This window comes from Oncorhynchus masou, chromosome 6 (assembly GCF_036934945.1).
Source record: "Oncorhynchus masou masou isolate Uvic2021 chromosome 6, UVic_Omas_1.1, whole genome shotgun sequence".
NCBI classification, from domain to species: domain Eukaryota; kingdom Metazoa; phylum Chordata; class Actinopteri; order Salmoniformes; family Salmonidae; genus Oncorhynchus; species Oncorhynchus masou.
Genome location: NC_088217.1, coordinates 70,627,688 through 70,650,694, shown reverse-complemented (window position 1 = coordinate 70,650,694; position 23,007 = coordinate 70,627,688). Strand labels below are relative to the sequence as shown.

General features: G+C 43.7%; 1 protein-coding gene across 1 annotated transcript; it reads left to right on the top strand.

Annotated features, from left to right (window-relative positions):
* The first annotated feature begins 8,200 nt into the window (after nucleotides 1-8,200).
* sts (steroid sulfatase (microsomal), isozyme S) lies at nucleotides 8,201-21,085 on the top strand. The gene is made up of 11 exons (XM_064969564.1): nucleotides 8,201-8,263; nucleotides 11,861-12,029; nucleotides 12,311-12,432; nucleotides 12,856-12,978; nucleotides 13,514-13,680; nucleotides 15,848-16,095; nucleotides 16,390-16,526; nucleotides 18,078-18,215; nucleotides 18,618-18,777; nucleotides 19,192-19,313; nucleotides 19,476-21,085. The coding sequence occupies exons 2-11, from the start codon at nucleotides 11,875-11,877 to the stop codon at nucleotides 19,895-19,897; spliced, it is 1,794 nt and encodes a 597-aa protein (XP_064825636.1). The 5' UTR covers nucleotides 8,201-8,263; nucleotides 11,861-11,874; the 3' UTR covers nucleotides 19,898-21,085.
* Nucleotides 21,086-23,007: the final 1,922 nt, after the last annotated feature.

Below are 23,007 nucleotides of genomic sequence, written 5' to 3'. Positions count from 1 at the left end.
GGAAAATTATAACTTTGTAATCTAAATATTTTCCTTGGTGCCCCAACTTCCTAGTTAATTACATTTACATGATTAAGTTAGTCTAATCACGTAATAATAATTACAGAGAATTTATTTCTGTAATGTCTTTTTCTAAGTATTTTTACTGATGCCAAAGACACGACATCAGATAATAAGTTGCATGGACTCACTCTGTGTGCAATAATGGTGTTTAACATGATTTTGAAATGACTACCTCATCTCTGTACCCCATACATACAATTATCTGTAAGGTCCCTCAGTCAAGTAGGGAATTTCAAGTATAGATTCAACAACAAAGACCATGGAGGTTTTCCAATGCCTCGCCAATAAGGGGACCTATTAGTAGATGGTTAAAACATTTTTAAAGAATACAGTAAATTGAATATCTCTTAGAGCATGGTGAAGTTATCAATTACACTTTAGATGGGGTATCAATACACCCAGTCACTTCAAGGTTACAGGTGTCCTTCCTAACTCAGTTGACAGAGAGGAAGGAAACTGCTCAGAGTTTCAGCATGAGGCCAATGGTGATTTTAAACCAGTTAGAGAGTTAAATGTCTGTGATAGGAGAAAACTAAGGATGGATCAACAACATTGTAGTTACCCCACAATACTAACCTAAATGACAGAGTGAAAAGAAGGAAACCTGTACATTTTTTTTAAATACTCCAAAACATGCATGCTGACTGAAACAAGGCACTAAAGTAAAACTGCAAAACGTTTGGCAAAGAAATCCTCAACACAAACCATTATGTTTGGGGAAAATCCAACACAACACATCACTGAGTACCACTCTTCATATTTTCAAGCATGGTGGTGGCTGCATCATGTTATGGGTATGCTTGTCATTGGAAAGGACTAGGGAGTTTTGGGGATAAAAACACATGAAATAGAGCTAAGCACAGGCAAAGTCCTAGAGGAAAACCTGTCTCATTCTCATTCTGAAATTTTCTTCCACTTTGACATTACAGAGTATTTTATGTAGATCGTTGACCAAAAAAATCATTTTTTATCCCACTGTGTAACACAATCAAATGGGGGAAATGGGTGTGAATACATTCTGAAGGTACTGTAAGTTTGGGTAACACTCAGCTAACACTTGGACTGAAAAGTTGAGTAAACAAAAAAAAGGCTGTGGAACCAGTAACTTAATAATACTTAGTTGAAACAATTAGATGCAGGCTGCTGAGGTATTGGAGATGGAAATCAAACTACTTGTTTTCAAATGGAAGTAAGACTGGAAAATCAGTCCTCACGTTCAGTGGTTAGTTCAGCCTCTGTGTGCCAAAGGTCAAATAGGGGGTGCTTATATTTGTCCTGCTTCGCTGCATGTAACCTGTACGTGTGTGAGGTGTGAAATGGAAATGTGTTTTTTTTGCATATCCCAACTCCCCCTGAGACACCCTTGGAGAGTGGGGTCATGGCCAAGGATCAGCCATTATTGATCGCGACCCTGGGGCTTGCCTTGCTTAAGGGCAGAACGACAATTTTTTTTAACTTGTAATTTTGGAGATTCAAAATCGAAACTTTTGGTTACTGGTTCAACGGCCCAACGCTCTAACTTCTGCCAATCAAGGGAGTATTCTTCATGTTAAACCACCAAGCTGTTACAATGTTCAATATTTCATTTTTGTGTGTGTGTGTGTGTGTGTGTGTGTGTGTGTGTGTGGTACTACTGTGATCTTCATTAATGCACAATCCTGGTCTGTGCTTCAGTGCTCATTTTTGTTGACAGTCTATCACACACACAGCTCTGACAAACAGCTTAAGGCCTTGTGTGTCTTTCACGGCTTCGACCTAAACCCTGCTTGTGAGCGTTGAGGCTTAGCCACCCCACTGTGAAAACCACAAAACACCCTCAGATATTTGACTGGACAGCACATAATACATCTCTCCAAAATAAATGGCTTCAAATGACGCATCGATAGTTGCTGTCCACATATCTGGCATTTTCTATCTGCCCACACCCAATCATGCTTATTTTTTTATATATTTGTTCTTTATAGTGATGTAAGTACTCATAATTCCAATTTGATTTCATAGAGGTTGTTTGATTCCAGTTCAAATACGGCATAACTGTGAACTAAATCAAACACTCTAACCATCTGTTGTGGTTGCGGCATGACCGGAGGGCTGCAGACAAATGAATGCATGAATCAAAAGTTTTTCGCTGGCTTGAACATCAAGTGAAACAGACCCTTTTGACTGCGCTGTGAAACCACTTGAACGGTTTGTCCCGGACTTTTATTCTGATAGTCATGTACATGTCAACAGGAAGACAATTGTTTTCAGTTACAATACATTTTTGGAAAATGTATGATATACCCTCAAAAACATTATAGTCTCTTCAGGGTTTACCAAAGGCAGAGAAACTTAAGAGCATCGGATACCCAATTTATTGTGATAGCTCCAGTGTGAATGCCCCAGTATGCCACAGAAGTATGGAAATGACAGTCAGTGGAACAGTATAGTCAGTGGAATTCCAGGCAACAAACATGAAGGATCATTATAGAAATAGAATCAGATATAAATCATAGAATTTTGTTTTTAGAAATTTCTCCACCCTATTAGTTATTTTTCCTCCCCTGACACAAGGGACAATTTAAAAGAGATCTCTGCATATTGCTCCTGCGTCCTCTATTTGTGATCAAAGAGAGAGCATGAATGACAAGATCATATGTTTTCAATATGGCAACATGTGAGGATGCCAACCATGAGGATTCCTGCAAATGTTTCCGAGTCATGGAGGTGTACCGTAAGAGAACCACAAACACTCTACCTCACCTCTCGGTCTGTCACCACCATGAGTGAGGGATGCCAGAGCTGTTCCTATCCAGGTGTGCTTTCAATGACCAGTATGATAAGATCTTGATGGGGAGAGAGAGAGAGCGAGCGAGCGACAGAGAGAGAGACAGACAGACAACAGAAAGAAAGACAACATAGAGAGAGACAGAGACTCACTGAGAGACACAGAGAAAGACAGAAAACAAAAACGAGAGAGATGCACAACCCTAACCGTACCCTGAGTCTGTTATCACCCTGGGTGGGCAGGAAGGACCCCAGAGCCAGTAGGAGGAGAGGCCCTCAGGGGCTATAGACACTCTTACAGGTCATCTGTTGTCACTGAGACCCAGTCATGAACTATTCACATATCACATATCAAACGAAACCTGGCCCAGGCTGATAGGGGAAGTCCTGGACCTCACAGGGTGATGAGTGAATGAGTCCCAGACCCAAAGAAATAGAGCTGCATAGTGGGGTCATCTTGGGGGGAGGGGCATGTCTGCAAGCCACATTATGAAGAGTTTGTCTTTGAGTATCAATCAATCACAAGTATTTATAAAGCCCTTTTTCAGCAGATGTCACAAAGTGCTATACAGAAACAAAGCCTAAAACCCCAAACAGCAAGCAATGCAGATGTAGAAGCACGTAGAGGAGAGTTTGTCTTTGACAGAGGCTGGTGAAGCCGACAGAGCTCCATTAGAAGAGGAAGACATAAGCTGACTCAATGGCAAACTGTAACGGCTTTCTTTATGTGAAGGAGAGTCGGACCAAAATGCAGCGTGGCTATTGAGATTCATGTTTAATGAAACAAAGGAAACACGAATCAATACAAAAACAAACGTAACGTGACGTGAAGACTGAAACAGCCTAAACTGGTGCAAACTAACACAAGACAGAAACAGGAACAATCACCCACAAAACCCAACACCAAACAGGCAACCTAAATATGCTTCCCAATCAGAGACAATGACTCACACCTGCCTCTGATTGAGAACCATATCAGGCCAAACATAGAACGAGACAAACTAGACATGAAACATAGAATGCCCACTCATATCACACCCTGACCAAACAAAACATAGAAACATACAAAGCAAATTATGGTCAGGGTGTGACAGTGCCCCCCCCCCCCCCAAGGTGCGGACTCCGGCTGCAAAACCTGAACCTATTGGGGAGGGTCTGGGTGGGCATCTGGCCGCGGTAGCGGCTCTGGTGCTGGACGTGGCCCTCACTTCATCATAGTTTTAGTCCCCCACCTTGTCCGCTTCCGTGGTCTCCGAACCACGGCGACCCTACTTAATGACCCCACTGGACAGAGGGGCAGCTGCTCGGGACAGAGGGGCTCTGGCAGCTCTGGGCAGAGGGGCTCCTCAGACTCCGGCAGCAGCGCCGGACAGGCGGGAGACTCCGGCAGCAGCCCCGGACAGGCGGGAGACTTCGGCAGCACTGGAGAGGAGGAAGGCTCCGGCAGCACTGGACAGACGGGAGCACCTGTACGGATGAGCCGGAGAGACAGCCTGGTACGGGGGGCTGCCACCGGAGGGCTGGTGCGTGGAGGTGGTGATGGATAGACCGGACCGTGCAGGCGCACTGGAGCTCTTGAGCACAGAGCCTGCCCAACCCTACATGGTTGCATGCTCCCGGTCGCCCTGCCAGTGCGGCAAGGTGGAATAGCCCGCACTGGGCTATGCAGGCGAACCGGGGACACCATGCGCAAGGCTGGTGCCATGTAAGCCGGCCCAAGGAGACGCACTGGGGACCAGATGCTTAGAGCCGGCTTCATGGCACTTGGCTCGATGCCCACTCTAGCCCGGCCGATACGCGGAGCTGGAATGTATCGCACCGGGCTATGCACCCGCACTGGGGACACCGTGCGCTTCACAGCATAACACGGTGCCTGCCCGGTCTCTCTAGCCCCCCGGTAACCACAGGAAGTTGACGCAGGTCTCCTACCTGGCTTCGCCATACTTCCTGTGAGCCCCCCAATACATTTTTGGGGCTGACTCTCGGGCTTCCATCCACGCCACCGTGCTGCCTCCTCATACCAGCGCCTCTCCGCCTTCGCCCCTCCAGCTCTTCTTTGGGGCGGCGATATTCTCCAGGCTGTACCCAGGGTCCTTTACCGTCCAACTCATCCTCCCATGTCCAGTCTTCCAAATAATGCAGCCTCTCCCACTGCTGCTGCTTGTTGTCACGCCGCTTGGTCCTGTTGTGGAGGGTGATTCTGTAACGGCTTTCTTTATGTGAAGGAGATTCGAACCAAAATGCGGCGTGGCTATTGAGATTCATGTTTAATGAAACACGAATCAATACAAAAACAATAAACGTAACGTGAAAACCGAAACAAAACTGGTGCAAACTAACACAAGACAGGAACAGGAACAATCACCCACAAAACCCAACACCAAACAGGCTACCTAAATATGGTTCCCAATCAGAGACATTGACTCACACCTGCCTCTGTTTGAGAACCATGTCAGGCCAAACATAGAACTAGACAAACTAGACATGAAACATAGAATGCCCACTCATATCACAACCTGACCAGACAAAACATAGAAACATACAAAGCAAACTATGGTCAGGGTGTGACACAAACACAAAATAAATCACTGCATACTGTGGTGAAGTTGTTTTTACACAGCTCTGCTGTGCAATGCTGCTCCCTGCTGGTGACATGTCCATACCACGTTGAATATCAAATAGAAGACTACGATGCAAAGTGCACAATGTGCATTTTTTAATAATCAACATTTTTTCTAATATCAGCAACATTACCATTGTTTATACACAGACTCAATAAGAACCAATACAAATGCTCCAATCACTAATTAACACAGCATCAAAGTGATGTTTTAGTGAATGTGGAATGACTGTTCAGGTTCATCACTCTCCTGATTTACTGTGTTGTCAGACAGCTCGTGTATAATCAGCCTAATTACAGCCTAATTACTGACACTTTTTCTGGTCTGGAACTCGATTCCCTGTGGTGCTGTCGTGTTACCATCAGGCCTGGGACTCTGTGAATTGTAGTACACTGGATACACCATAGACAGAACTGGTTTCATCTCTATGGGATGCACATTATGTGAACAATATACAATGGACAGACATTCAGAAGAGACTCTCTCTCTCTCTATTTCTGCTAATGAGTGTACTGTGAATTCTTGAGTGGCCGCCACCAAAGCTGTGTGTGGATGCATGAAGAACAGAGATGATCACAGAATCCGAGGAGCTCAAACCTGGGCTCACATACAGCTTAAAACTGACAATATCATACAGTATTGGAGTTGTACTGTACGTGCTTTTACATCAGCTTGAATTGGAATACCATTCATAACCCATGGTGTGTCATTTTGTAATGGGAGTGGACATGATCCTATCAGTAATTGCTACGGTCTCATTGGGGCCAAAGAGAAAACCTCTGTTAAAAAGAGGTCTGTGACAGTGATTGTGTCTTTGACGAGGCCTTGGATAGGAAGAACAGGCGTAATGCTTTGATACTGGCTTCTTGCCGTGTGTTATGCTGCTTGGACTGTGGGGGCCAAACAGCCAATAGGATGTCCCCTGAATGCTCATGAACACAGCTAATGGTGTGAGTCCTAAAGCAGACAATATACAGAGAGACAAACCTGTCAGGGCCTAGTTCACTTATGCATGGCATACAGAGTGATTTATGACACAGCACACACGCCTTGCGATTTATACATCTACCATTGGTGGAAATGCGTTGCACTTGGATACTTATAGGAAAAGTAGTTCGAGATGGTACAACCTTCACAGAAGTTTGACTGTATGGACAAAGAACATATCTGTTGCTGTTCAATATCTAAGTGGGCAGGAAAATGTAGAGTTTTACTGGGTAGTGGGTAGGACAGGCCTATTAAATGATCAGTTAACAGTTTCAAACATCTCCTAGTGTAAACATGCCTATCGTGCATATAGATCCCAACTCAGTCCCCTGTTCTGCAATATATGGCTTAGACAACAGATGACAGTATTTATCCATAGGAGACCAGACCTGGGAGAGAGGTGACACAGAGGCATAGTTCTCTCCTAGGAATAGGTTGCAGAACTTCAGAAAAAATAAACGGATATATGGAAAATCTCTTAACAGATTTGTATTACAAACGTCTGTAAAAATAAATAAATGAAAAGCCGTGTAACAAACAAAACCCACACCCATCCCCGTCATCTAAATCTAAGCTAGCTTTTCATAAGGGTATATATTCCAACGGAAATATCGTATTACCATTTCCTCAATTGCCAATTTCACATGGTTGGAATATTTCCATGACAAGCAATTGATGTGTTTGTAGGATTTCACCCCTCTTTTCCTTTCATTCAGTCATGTGCTTCTCCTGTGGAATATGCAGCTCAACATCAAACGACTAATCAGCTTGCAAGCATCAATACAAAAATCACACCCGAAAGCTCTACATTTTGTAATGAGTATTTAGACTTCAGGGACACTCATCTGCAACCATGCATACTAGTTAATCACTTTGCTGAGGGATTTACAGTGGGAATAATTAATATTTGATAGACCAAAAACAGCACAAGTGTGAATATTCAATATTACTCATATCACAGTGTGATCAGAGTCTGTTATGAGAATCAACCATGGATAATTTGAATGTGAAGTCATCCCAGAAGTAATAGAATTTAGAAGTCATCATAATTCTATGGTCAATCCTCTGACCAGTGTATAAACCAGACTTGACCTACCATCACAGTTTGCTCTTTCAACAGTATCTAAAAGATAACTGGTCAATGCCTGTAGACCAGTTCAGTTCATCCAACCACAGTTGATGATAACATAATTTGGTTCTACAGCACATCTAGGGCATTTCTATTATATGCCTCCTATTTATGTATGAAACAGTCATGTCCTATTCTGCTAGAGGGGTATAGAGGGGCATCAAGAACATACACCGGGAACTTTGTCTTCAAGGCAGGGACAACAGCATTGGTCGGAAACTGAAAAGTGAATATTGTGAATGTAGGCAGGACATAGAGCCACGATGGAACCCCTGGTTGCAGTGTTTTACTGTAGGCCTATGCCAGAGTAAATTACATTGACTAAAACATGAATTGTAAAGGTGTAATCTGTAATGAACCAGCGTGTGAAGAATATTGTCTCACTTTATTAGTATAATCCACTAGCGTGGGCTTCCTGACCTTATGTTCCTGACTCAAGGGGTATCTAAACATGTTAAATAAATATTGGCAGGGATTAAGGCTGCACATTGGATTGTAGGATTGCACCATAGAGGGTTGAAATCTACAGTATTTTAGTCTTGATTTGCACTACATTTAGGCAGCTCACAGGTCACCTAAAATATTTGGATGAACCATAATCCAATGAGACTGCTTCATTCCTAGTCACATGACAGTTGACAAAAAAACGTACTTCCTGTTTCTAGTAAAACATTTCGAGACATGTAAATCCACGAAGGTATGATTTGAACGACTTGCCAACAACAAAGTATTCTGTCTTAATTCAACAGATATCTTTATGTTGGTATTTTGGGAAATTGTTGAACGCGTATTGCTTGTAGGAGTGTTCCTATTGAACTTGCAGGATAGTTGTAGTAGGCAGTAGCCACCGTCAAAACCTTGTCTTATGAGTTGGACTGGCCTATGCTTTCTGTTACCGGTTGGTAGCCAGCTAACACTCAAGAACCGGCATTTGACTTTTAAACAAACACATGAATGCTTAGCCAATAACCGCTTTACTTATTATGCTCAGCAATTGCCCCTCTGGCTTTCTCGCTCTCTCTATTTATAGTCTAGCGATATAGTATTGATCGCTACGTAAGAGTATATGGAGACTGCGGGCATGTACTGTCTGCATGCCTGTTTGGCTTTGTAGTTTAGACACATCATGTTATTGGTTTCTGAGCAAGATGGTGAGCGATTTCAGACATGGTGAAGAAACAGCAAGATTCAGTAAACAGGCATGCTATTATATCATCCTTTATTGATTAAGGCACAGAAGGGCATAGCCTTTACCAGGGATCATCAACTAGATACAGCCGCGGGGCGATTTTCTTTCTTGAGCTGATGGTCAGGTTGCCAGAACATAATTCCAAATAATTTGTATACTGCAGATTGATAGCAAGAAGCCCAAACGCATATAATATTTGTCTAAAACATAATCATTTCAAACCTTGCTTACAATTGTATACGATCAGATACATATCTCTATTATGGGTGCGAATACTTCGGAGCAGATTTCCAAAATTAAAATGTTTTTATTTTTTACAGTCTTATGTCCAAATAAATTCACCCGCAGGCCGCCAGTTGGGGAACCGTGGCCTAAACTGAAGCTATCTATGGTTTCTCGGGCTCTAAAATGTCTATTTGCCCTGTTCAAAAGTAGTACACTATGTAGGTGTATATGGTGCCATTTGGGACGTCACATTAGTAACATTTGCTCTAGCTTTCTTCAAATCAAAGTTTATTAGTCCTGTACACAGATTAGCGGGTGCAGCGAAATTCTTATGTTACTACCTCTTAAAAATGCAGTAAAATGTCAAACAATTAAAATGTAAGGAGAGAAAAAAGACAACGGCGGGGCAAATCTGATTAGCAAGCCAAATAGCCCTGTAGCAGTAATCAAATGCAATCTATACCTATATACACAGGATTCACACAAGATCAACTAAGAATTCTATGTACAGCAGTATACAGTGCATTCGGAAAGTATTCAGACCCCTTGACTTTTTCCACATTGTGTTATGTTACAGCCGTCTTCTACAATGGATTGAAATTAATTATTTTCCTCATCAATCTACACACAATACCCCATAATGACAAAATAAAATAAAAACAGAAACACCTTACTTCCATAAGTATTCAGATCCTTTGCTATGAGACTCGACATTGGTGCATCCTGTTTCCATTTATCTTCCTTGAGATGTTTCTACAACTTGATTGGAATCCACCTTTGGAAAATGTAATTGATTGGACAAGATTTAGAAAGGCACACACCTGTAATGTCCCAGAGTTGACATTGCATGTCAGAGCAAAAATCAAGCCATGAGGTCAAAGGAATTGTCCATAGAGCTCCGAGGCAGGATTGTGTCGAGGCACAATTCTGGGGAAGGATACCAAAACATTTCTGCAGCATTGAAGGTCTCCAAGAATACAGTGGCCTCCATCATTTTTAAATGGAAGAAGTTTGGAACCCCCAAGACTCTTCCTAGAGCTGGCAGCCTGGCCAAACTGAGCAATCGGGGGAGAAGGGCCTTGGTCAGGGAGGTGACCAAGAACTCGATGGTCACTTTGACAGAGCTTGAGAGTTCCTCTATGGAGATGGGAGACTTCCAGAAGGACAACCATTTCTGCAGCACTCCACCAATCAGGCCTTTACTGTAGAGTGGACAGATGGAAGCCACTCCTCAGTAAAAGGCACATAACAGCCCGCTTGGAGTTTGCCAAAGGGCACCTAAAGACTCTCAGACCATGAGAAACAAAGTTCTCTGGTCTGATGAAACTAAGATTGAACTCTTTAGCCTGAATGCCAAGTGTCACATCTGGAGGAAACCTGGCACCATTCCTACGGTGAAGCATGGTGGTGGCAGCATCATGCTGTCGGGATGTTTTTCGGTGGCAGGGACTGCGACTAGTCAGGATCGAGGGAAAGATGAGTGGAGCAAAGTACAGAGAGATCCTTGATGAAAACCTGCTTTCAGGATCTCAGACTGAGGTGAAGGTTCACCTTCCAACAGGACAGCGACCCTAAGCACATAGCCTAGACAATACAGGAGTGGCTTCGGAACAAGTCTCTGAATGTCCTTGAGTGGCCTGGCCAGAGCCCGGATTTGAACCCGATCGAACATCTCTGGAGAGACCTGAAAATAGCTTTGCAGTGACACTCCCGATCCAACTTGACAGAGGTTGAGAGGATCTGCAGAGAATGGGAGAAACTCCTTAAATACAGGCATGCCAAGCTTGTAGTGTCATACCCAAGAAGACTCGAGACTGTAATCGCTGGCAAAGGTGTTTCAACAAAGTACTGAGTAAAGGGTCTGAATACTTATGTAAATTTGAAATAATAATACTTTTTTAATACATTTGTAAAAAATTCTAAAAACCTTTTTTTGCTTTGTCATTATGGGGTATTGTGTGTAGATTGATGAGACAAAAAATAATGTAATATATTTTAGAATAAGGCTGTAACCTAACAAAATGTGGGAAAAGTCAAGGGGTCTGAATACTTTCTGAAGGCACTGTGTATATATTATATTTATATATATATTTATATTATATTTATATATATACATATATGAGTAAGCTATGTCAAGAATCCACTGTATAAATACATACAGTGTGACAAAAAAGTATTTAGTCAACTTGCACAATTGGTGGCTGACTAAATACTTTTTTGCCCCACTGTATGCCCTGTGTATAAACAGTAACTGAAAAACAATGTACAGTAGGATAGATAAATATTATGATGTGCTACGTCGGGGATAAAGTATTTAAATAGACAGTGTGAAATGGGAGGTGACCAGTGGTTCAATGTGTGTGAGTGCGTGTATGTGCATTTGTTTGTGAGTATGAGTTGTGTGTTTGTGTATCAACAGTCTGATGGCCTGGTAAATAGAAGCAGTTTCAGTCTCTGTCTTAGCTTTGATGCACCTGTACTGTCTCTGTCTGTCGGACGGTAGCCGAGTAAACCGGTGGCTGAGGTCCTTAATGATCTTCTTGGCCTTTACTTTGACTTCGGGTGCCGTCAATGTCCTGGAGGGCAGGCAGCGTGACCCCGTTAATGCGTTAGACTGCCCACACTACCCTCTGGAGAGCCATGATGCAGTTGAGGGCAGAGCAGTTGCCCTACCAGGCGGTGATGCAGCCCAACAGAATGCTCTCAATGGTGCATCTGTAGAAGTTTTTGAGAGTCTTAGGGGCCATGCTGAATTTCTTCAGCCACCACGATGTCGGTGTGCCGAGACCATTTCAGGTCCTCAGTGATGTGCACGCCGAGGACCTTGAAGTGCTTGACCCTATCCAATCTCTCGTATTGCCTCTGTCTTTGCTTCTCCAGTGTTCATTTGAAAAATGAAGTCCCCATGGATCCCATGCTGTCTAGGTTTACTGTTGTTGTTTGATGTGTGCTATGCCTTGAATGGTGACAAAAGGCCGAATTTTGTCCTGATGATGGTCGATGACTTGGGGATTGGAGACTTGGGCTGCTATGGGAACACAACCTTGCGGTAAGTTACAGTGATATAAACTGCAACAGGCTTTTTTTTAAATGTTCTTTCGCATGTCTCTAAGCATGGCTTTCCTGCATTACATAGACTTCTCATTTGTAGCTGTGATTCCAAACAAAAATGTACATCCTCGGGAAGACAATGTTCTATTATATTCCTTTTATTCTGACTTCTAATTATTGCTGTGCCTCTGTGCTCACCTTTTAAAACACAATTAAAACGCCTCCTTCCAGATGATGAGCCCAGCTGGGTGGTAATGTGCTGTGTCGTTGTGTCTGCAGGACCCCCAACATCGACATGCTGGCTCAGGAGGGGGTGAGGCTGACGCAGCACATCGCTGCGGCCCCCCTCTGTACGCCCAGCAGGGCAGCCTTCCTGACGGGCCGATACCCGATACGATCCGGTGAGGCGAGTCATAAACAACAAATCAAATGTTATATGTCACATGCGCCGAACGGGCATAGACTTTACTGTGAAATAGTCAAAATAGTAACACAATAGCAATAAAATATACTACAACAACAACAGCAAGAGCTCAAGGTGTAGCCTATCCTCCTGGGGTATGACACAAAGCTTTGCCTAGTACTATAATCTGATCACTAGCTTGTATTGATAGGCCTTACTAGTATTATGTGGTGTTAGGGATCCATTAGTTAGGCTATGTGGAGAGAGCAGTTCATAGGACAGGATAACTAGCATGTTGACCACAATGCAGCAGGTTGAATAGTACATCATCATTCCACTGTATCATTTTATACTTTGTTACTCTCCCCACTTTGAGATTTGATATCCGTTTTTGATTCTGTTTTTTGTGTGTCTTGAACAGGTATGGCTGGCCTTGGACGCTTAGGGGTTTATATCATCTCTGCTGCATCCGGCGGTCTTCCCAGTGAAGAAGTCACCTTTGCCAAGGTGGCCAAACAACAGGGCTACGAGACTGCTCTCATAGGTGAGCCAAAGTCCTCTCCTTTGTTACTATGTAAAGCGTCTTTAGGTCCATGAAAAACTCTACATATATCCCATTTATTATCGTCATGAGTATGTATCAATACTTCTCACTTTGGGAATAGGGAACAGGCAGAAGCAGTGACAGTTCATTTGATTGGTTGCAGCAATGTGTCTGTTTTGTTTGAATGTCTTTAAAATTCTGACTGTATAGCTATAGCTACATGATTGATTTGATTTGAACAGTATAATAGCTTTCGTACTCGTATTGGCTTCTCAATGGTGGCCCAGACAACAGCCTACAGCACATTTACATGTGAGTTGACATTCAAGGTCTTGTTCTTTGATGTGCAATATGCCTCACAGGCTTTTCAGTAACCCACGTTGACATATTATTAAATGTAATAATTGCCTTTATCGGGCTTTTTTTCTCCACTGTTGAAAACACTTTGTGTTGCCTTTCAAGGTCTTGTTCTTTGAAGATGCCTTAAGTTGCCAGTCTATATGGTCCGTCACCTGGCTGCTTCTTTCCACTGTAGGAAAATGGCACCTTGGTCTTCACTGTGAGAGGAACGATGACTTCTGTCACCACCCCAGTGCTCACGGCTTCGACCACTTCTACGGTATAACCCTGACCAACCTACGTGACTGTCAGCCCGGCCACGGCTCCATCTTTACCAATGTCCAAGCACACATACCATTCAAGGTGATGTACAGTGTACAATACATGTTTATGACGTGCACTATTTTGGTTTAACCTTTTTAAATTAAAATCAAAAATATATGTTCTGCTGACAATAATGACAATTCATGTTTGTCTTTAATGCAGGGTTTAATCTAAACCACATGTACAGTGGGGCAAAAAAGTATTTAGTCAGCCACCAATTGTGCATGTTCTTCTACTTAAAAAGATGAGAGAGGCCTGTAATTTTCATCATAGGTACACTTCAACTATGACAGACAAAATGAGAAGAAAAATCCAGAAAATCACATTGTAGGATTTTTAATGAATTTATTTGCAAATTATGGTGGAAAATAAGTATTTGGTCAATAACCAAAGTTTATCTCAATACTTTGTTATATACCCTTTGTTGGCAATGACAGAGGTCAAACGTTTTCTGTAAGTCTTCACAAGGTTTTCACACACTGTTGCTGGTATTTTGGCCCATTCCTCCATGTAGATCTCTTCTAGAGCAGTGATGTTTTGGGGCTGTTGCTGGGCAACACATACATTTTTTTATGGGGTTGAGATCTGGAGACTGGCTAGGCCACTCCAGGACCTTGAAATGCTTCTTACGAAGCCACTCCTTCGTTGCCCGGGCGGTGTGTTTGGGATCATTGTCATGCTGAAAGACCCAGCCACGTTTCATCTTCAATGCCCTGGCTGATGGAAGGAGGTTTTCACTCAAAATCTCACGATACATGGCCCCATTCATTCTTTCCTTTACACGGATCAGTCGTCCTGGTCCCTTTGCAGAAAAACAGCCCCAAAGCATGATGTTTCCACCCCCATGCTTCACAGTAGGTATGGTGTTCTTTGGATGCAACTCAGCATTCTTTGTCCTCCAAACACGACAAGTTGAGTTTTTACCATATGACATTCTCCCAATCTTCTTCTGGATCATCCAAATGCTCTCTAGCAAACTTCAGACGGGCCTGGACATGTACTGGCTTAAGCAGGGGGACACGTCTGGCATTGCAGGATTTGAGTCCCTGGCGGCGTAGTGTGTTACTGATGGTAGGCTTTGTGACTTTGGTCCCAGCTCTCTGCAGGTCATTCACTAGGTCCCCCCGTGTGGTTCTGGGATTTTTGTTCACCGTTCTTGTGATCATTTTGACCCCACAGGGTGAGATCTTGCGTGGAGCCCCAGATCGAGGGAGATTATCAGTGCTCTTGTATGTCTTCCATTTCCTAATAATTGCTCCCACAGTTGTTTTCTTCAAACCAAGCTGCTTACCTATTACAGATTCAGTCTTCCCAGCCTGGTGCAGGTCTACAATTTTGTTTCTGGTGTCCTTTGACAGCTCTTTGGTCTTGGCCATAGTGGAGTTTGGAGTGTGACTGTTTGATGTTGTGGACAGGTTTCTTTTATACTGATAACACGTTCAAACAGGTGCCATTAATACAGATAACGAGTGGAGGACAGAGGAGCCTCTTAAAGAAGAAGTCACAGGTTTGTGAGAGCCAGAAATCTTGGTTGTTTGTAGGTGACCAAATGCTTATTTTCCACCATAATTTGCAAATAAATTCATTAAAAATCCTACAATGTGATTTTCTCGATTTTTTTTTCCCCCCTCATTTTGTCTGTCATAGTTGAAGTGTACATATGATGAAAATTACAGGCCTCTCTCATCTTTTTAAGTGGGAGAACTTGCACCATTGGTGGCTGGCTAAATACTTTTTTGCCCCACTGTATAGAGAATCGTTCTGCTATATCTGAATTGCTTGCCGCTTGGGGTTTTAAGCTGGATTTCTTTAATAGCACTTTGTGACATCTGCTGATGTAAAAAGGGCTTTCTAAATGCATTAGATTTGTCTACAGTTTACTCTCCAATAGTCAGCACCTCTACAGCCATTTTGGGATGTGCTTCAGCTCATGCTTTTTACTACAGTGTTGCTTTGAGTATTTAAACTTTATTTATGTATTCTGGTGTAGCATGTGGTCCCGGATCTGTTTCTGCTCTTGCCAACTCCATTGCTGTCACTGTCAAGCCAAACACAGTGATAAGGAGTTGGCATGATGGCATAAACGGACTGGTACTAAGACTAGTTTTAATGTTTGTTGTATGTAGTTTGTTTGGCCTTTTAGCTATAAAGAAACATGTCCCTCAGGGATATAGGATAGTAAAGATTCTCAACTCTACCCTACAAGACCCTGGGAGTGGGTGTGGCTACCGTGACCCTCCTGCATGCGAGGGGTGTGGTCACCGTGCGGAGGAAGTTGGTGCTGAGTGCGGTGGCGTTGGTGGGCGCGGCGGCGGCCATCTTTGGCACATTCGTCGCCACGTTCCCCTACTTCAACTGCTTTCTGATGAGGAACCGGGAAGTGGTGGAGCAGCCGTATGTCTCGGAGAACCTGACCCAGAGAATGACAGATGAAGCAGTGGACTTTTTAGAAAGGTGTGTGTTGAGTTTTTAAAATGTATATTTCCCCTACTACGTGATAGATTGAGACGGAATAGAAGCCAAATCAAGTGTTTGTGTGTGCGTGAGTGTGTTTGATTATTTTATGTTTGTTTGTGTCTAGCATGTGGGAAGAAACTCTGAAGGGCATGTAAGGAAAGTGTGTGTAAAGGGCTGGTGTCCTAGGTGACTGTGTCTGTAACATGAAAGCATACTGTACACAGTAGTTTGCATTGTTGTCATACAATTATTTTCTTCCATTTACACTGTGTGTGTTGACTATTTTGACAGGAACTCTGCACTACCCTTCCTGTTGTTCTTCTCCTTCATCCAAGTGCACACGGCCACGTTTGCATCGCCAGCCTTCCAGGGGACCAGTCAGCACGGTATCTATGGAGATGCTGTCCACGAAGTAGACTGGAGTGTAGGTAAGACTTGATATTTACTTTATATTGCTGTATGGCCTTCTTTTTGTATGTCCAATAAGTTATAAGGTTGGAAGATTTAAAATGTCCACACTAATTATATTTGAAAGGTTGGAAGATTTGATTGACTTTTACCTAAACTTAGCAAAAAAAAGTCACTGTCAACTGTGTTTATTTGCAGCAAACTTAACATGTGTGAATATTTGTATGACCAAAACAAGGGGTCAAAATCAAAAGTAACAGTCAGTATCTGGTTTGGCCACCAGCTGCATTAAGTACTGCAGTGCATTTCCTCATGGACTGCACCAGATTTGCCAGTTCTTGCTGTGAGATGTTACCCCAGTCTTCCATCAAGGCACCTGCAAGTTCCCGGACATTTCTGAGGGGAATGGCCCTAGCCCTCACCCTCCAATCCAACAGGTCCCAGACATGCTCAATGGGATTGATATCTGGGCTCTTCGCTGGCCATGGCAGAACACTGACATTCCTGTCTTGCAGGAAATCACTCACAGAACGAGCAGTATGGCTGGTGGCATTGTCATGCTGGAGGGTCATGTCAGGATGAGCCTGCAGGAAGGGTACCACATGAGGGAGGAGGATGTCTTCCCTGTAACGCACAGTGTTGAGATTGCCTGCAATGACAACAAGCTCAGTCTGATGATGCTGTGACACACCGCTCCTAACCACAATGGACCCTCAACCTCCAAATCGATCCCGCTCCTGAGTACAGGCCTCAGTGTAACGCTCATTCCTTCAACGATAAACGCGAATCCGACCATCACACCTGGTGAGACAAAACCGTGACTCGTCAGTGAAGAGCACTTTTTGCCAGTCCTGTCTGGTCCAGCAATGGTGATTTTGTGCCTGTAGGTGACATTGTTACCGGTAATGTCTGGTGAGGACCTGCCTTACAACAGGCCTACAAGCCCTTTGTCCAGCCTCTCTCAGCCTATTGCGGACAGTCTGAGCACTGATGGAGGGATTGTGCTTTCCCAGTGTAACTCGGGCAGTTGCCATCCTGTACCTGTCCTGCAGGTGTGATGTTCAGACGTACCGATCCTGTGCAGGTGTTGTTACACGTGGTCTGCCACTGCGAGAACTATGAACTGTCCGTCCTGTCTCCTTGTCTTAGGCGCCTCACAGTATGGACATTGCAATTTATTGCCCTGGCCACATCTGCAGTCCTCATGCCTCCTTGCAGCATGCCTAAGGCACGTTCACGCAGATGAGCAGGGACCCTGGGCATTTTCCTTCTGGTGTTTTTCAGAGTCAGTAGATAGGCCTCTTTAGTGTCCTAAGGTTTCATAACTGTGACCTTAATTGCCTACCGTCTGTAATGTGTTAGTGTCTTAACGACCGTTCCACAGGTGTATGTTCATTAATTGTTTATGGTTCATTGAACAAGCATGGGAAACAGTGTTTAACCCTTTACAATGAAGATCTGTGAAGTTATTGAATTTTTGCGAATTATCTTTGAAAGACAGGGTCCTGAAAAAGGGACGTTTCTTTTTTTGCTGAGTTTATTATGTCATGTTTCATAATATCTGTTCTTAGGTCAGCTCATGCAGACTCTGGACCGGTTGAACCTGAGGGAGAACACACTGGTGTACCTGACCTCAGACCAGGGTGCACACCTTGAGGAGATCTCAGTCCGGGGGGAGGTGCACAGAGGCTGGAACGGGATATACAAAGGTACGGTCTGTTACAGCTTCAGAAGAACAGGTCAACAGAGACCGAACAGCCAGATGTCGAATTTTCGGTTAAAACAGATTTTTTTGTTGTTAATAGGTTACTTTTTTTTTAATAGGAGAAAAAATACTCAACCTAGAAGTGCATGTGCAGAGAGGCTTTAGCTTGCATCTGCAGGGGTTTAGTAGGGTATATTAATAGGAATGTAAATGGGAAGTCAGAGCCAGTCAATGTATAGAATAATAGATCACTAGATAAATAGCTCAGATTATCTAAATGTCCTCATGCATAAGAGACGAGATGTTTCCATGAAAGGTTCTGGCAAGCCTTATATTTTGGGTCGAGTGATAAAGGACTTCCCATATTCTCAGTCCTTACAAAGTGCTTCGATCTGTCTCTGAGCAGCCGGGAAATCCACCAATTGGGAGGGGGGGATCCGAGTTCCAGGACTGCTCCGTTGGACTGGGATGTTACCTGCAGGGAAAGACATTGATGAGCCCACCAGCAACATGGATATCTTCCCTACTGTGGTGAAGCTAGCCGGAGGGACGGCACTGGGGGACAGGTGAGTGCTGTGAAATTGCTGAGGTCTGAGGGGTTTTGTTTGTTCATTGACTTCTTTTGCTATGGGTAAGCCCATAGCACTTGGTAGGTTTTCGAGCAGCCTCGTCTGTCAGTCAAAACTACAGCGTTTGGAATCTAGGTCACCATAGAAATGATATGCACTCTGTGCTCTGAATCACCCCCTAGCTCGAGACATTGTATTCACAATAGGTGTCACAAGGGACCTGCTTGAAAAAAATCTCAGCTAATGAAAAAGCTCTCAAAACGGATCAGGCAGATCTAAACCTTTGATCAAAGGTTTTCATGGGCCTTTGAGGTCTCGCTGCCTACGCAAAGGATCATTCCTACAGTGTGCTCCATTTCTGTGTCTCAGAGATAATCTATTGTGTTGTTTGTGTGTGTCTTCTCTTCCTAGAGTGATAGACGGTCATGACCTCATGCCCCTGCTGCAGGGGAAAGTTGAGAGATCAAAGCACGAGTTTCTCTTCCATTACTGTAACGCCTACCTCAACGCTGTCAGGTGGCAGCCTCCCAACAGTAAGTCCACATTTCCAATGTAATAGATTTAAGAATGCGATTGAATTAGCAGTAGCAGTTCTACTAATAATGATTTGAGTAATAATTCCAATGGTTTTTGTAAGCAAGTTAACTTGAAACGTGAACTACTATGGTGGTTGTAATTCATTGTAAATCTTTAAGGTTATTCAATATGGAAGTTGTTCTTTTTCACTCCGGACTTCTACCCCGAGAACGGGACAGCCTGCATGCATACCCATGCCTGTTTCTGCACCACATCCTACGTGACCTACCACGACCCCCCTTTGCTCTTTGACCTCTCCCGCGACCCCTCGGAGACCACACCCCTGACCCCAGACACGGAACCTGCCTTCCACTCGGTCCTGGAGAAGATCCTGGCCGCGGTGGCTCTCCATAAGGAGTCCATCACCCCCGTTCAGGACCAGCTCGCCCCGGGACACGTCCTATGGAAGCCCTGGTTGCAGCCCTGCTGCTCCTCCCTGTCCCAGCTCTGCAGGTGTGAGAGAGATGGTGGGAGACACGGCCACCGGAGCACTGCGGCGGCAGAGGCAGACTCTCCACAGGACCAGCACATCATTGCTTAACACTGAGGGGAGGGTAACGTAGGAACCCAGAACCAATCTTTTAGTAGGTATGTAAACAATCTGTGACAAGAGACAAACGGCAGGGAAATGACCCCCATTTAAATGTTTGATTTAACCAGGTAGGCCATTTGAGAACAAGTTCTCATTTACAACTGCGACCTGGCATTTTAACTGGGCTTGTGGGTAGAAGTGACTTGGATCTACTTTACGTGTGTATGTGACTTCACTGGGTGAGCTGTAATAACAGACATTTTAGTATTTGGCCTCTCAGGAACACATCCCGTAAAATATCCAGTAAATTGCGTTGCCTACGCTTGCTCCCTGAGGGGTTTATGCAGATGCTGCTGTTTGGACTAAAATGTATTTTAAAGCACTTTTTGACAAATGTATTTGTAAAAAAAAAAAGAAAAAAAGAGCAATATGAATCAAATGTGATTGTTGAGGCCAGTCCTTAAATATATAAAGTAACCAGTATATATAGAGGAGAAACCTAGCACATTGTACAGGAGAGGAGAGCAACTCGATGCACTGATTAGCACAAGGTCCACCTCAAGTTGGGGAATTTCTGGTCTTATTCTCCGAGGCACTACAATAACACTGTGTTACCCTTGCAGGGTACCGATGATCATTTAATCACTGTTCATCATTTAGACTCTACGGCACATATGTCAGAGTCAAGGCCCGCGGGCCACATCCGGCCCGCGAGAAGGTTTTTTACGGCCCCTGGGATGATCTTGATTTATTATTAGAACCGGCCCGCAGACCGCAGCAAGCCGGCAGCCCGCAGATCTTTTACACGCACCAATACTACATTTCCCACAATGCAACGGTGACGCACCGAGCAGTAGGCTGCTTCATTTCAATATTTATTGGCACAGCAGTCGTCAGCATCACAGTAAAATTAACTTTCAGATACCCATCAAAAATGGCAAAACGGAAGGTGGACACTGAGAACCGGGGTTTCAAACAAGGTGGGAGTCGGAGTATATGTTCACGGAGGTAGCTGGAAAACCTGTGTGTCTTCTGTGTGGAGAAAGTGTGGCGGTACTGAAAGAGTATAATCTGAGACGACATTATGAAACGAAACACGCGGACAAAAACAAGAATATGGACATGGAACAAAGGCTACAAAAGGCAGAGGAATTAAAACGAGGCCTCAAATCTCGACAGGCTCTGTTCAAAAAAGCCAAATCACAAGGCCAGGCTGCTGTCAAGGCCAGTTTTATTTTGGCAGAAGAGATCGCTAAATCAGCCCGGCCATTTACGGAGGGGATTTCATCAAAAACTGCATGATTAAAGTTTGTGACGAAGTTTGCCCAGAAAAAAGGCAACTCTTTTTAAATGTGAGTCTGAGCAGAAACACCATTGCCGAGAGAGTAGACCAGTTGTCCATCAATCTAAAAGAGCAGCTTGTGAAAAAGGGAAAAGATTTCATTGCATATTCCTTGGCTGTGGATGAGAGCACCGACATTTCTGACATTGCCCAGTTGTCAATTTTCATCCGCGGAGTGGACTCCAGCCTAAGCGTGACAGAGGAGTTTTTGGCTTTACGTCCTATGCATGGCACAACTACGGGGCATGATTTGTATGAAGAGGTGTCAAGATGTGTAAATGAGATGGAGCTGCCTTGGGAAAAACTTGTGGGTTTGACAACCGACGGAGCACCTGCGATGTGTGGACACAGGAGCGGACTGGTGGCGAAGATACGGGAAAAGATGCAAGAGGAAAACGCGACAGGTGAGCTGACAGCTTATCATTGTATCATACACCAGGAAGCGTTGTGCGGTAAAGCCTTGAAAATGGAGCATGTAATGAGCATCATCACGCGCACAGTTAACTTTATCAGAGCCAAAGGTTTGAATCACCGCCAGTTCAAGGCATTTCTGACGGAGTTAGAAACGGAGCATGGTGATTTGCCTTATCACACAGAGGTGCGATGGCTAAGCCAGGGAAAGGTGCTTCAAAGATGTTTCGAGCTTCGTGAGGAGATTTGTCTGTTCTTGGACAGCAAAGGGAAAGACACAACACAACTCCGAGACGAAATGTTTCTGTGTGAAATGGCTTTTCTGTGTGACATTACGAGTCATCTGAATGCAATGAACTTGCAGCTGCAGGGTCGGGATCATGTCATCTCTGATATGTACAGTACAGTGAAGGCATTTAAAACCAAACTGACTCTGTGGGAGACGCAGATGCGGAAAGAAAATTTGAGCCACTTTCCCAGCTGCCAGACCATGAAAGAGAAGCTCTCTACCAGTGCGTTCCCGAGCGCACAGTTGGCTGATAAAATAGGTATGCTTGCCGCTGACTTTCGACGCCGATTTGCTGACTTTGAAGCACAAAAAAGCAGGTTGGAACTGCTCGGTAACCCATTTGCTGTTGACGTGGAAAGCTCACCACCAAACCTCCAAATGGAGTTGATTGACCTCCAATGCAATGATGCACTGAGGGCAAAATATGCGGCAGTGGGTGCTGCGGAGTTCGCCCGTTTCCTCCCCGACACAATGCCCCAGCTGCGCATCCAGGCTGCTCAAACGTTGTCTATGTTTGGCAGCACATACCTGTGTGAACAACTTTTTTCTTTGATGAACCTGAACAAAACATCACACAGAAGTCGACTTACTGCTGAACACCTCCACTCAATTCTGAGGATTTCCTCAGCTCAGAGCCTTACCCCGAACATTGATGAACTTGTGGAAAAGATGGGACACCACCAAGTATCACCCTCAACCTCAAACAAGTGAACATTACTGTGCAATCACATATTTAGAGTTTTTACTCAGTTCAAGTTTAAAAGTTAAAGTTTAATATTTGTTTTCACTGCATGTTACTTCTCCTTAAACAAAGTGTTGTTTTTGATTAATAGATTTTTGCACTTTATTTTATTGTATTTCAATCCAATTATATTTTAAAAATATTTCAGTTGAGTGGATGATAGAAAATTGCTATTATTGTTTTTTTCTTTGAAGTAAATTTAGCCCACTTTTGCTAAAATAGAAAATATAGGCTACTGATGGTGCCTTGAATACCGGTTTCTTTCATTTAATGTTCATGTTATGGGGATTTTTATATAAAGGAAATTTGTCTTTTGTGTCTGTTGAAAATTAAAG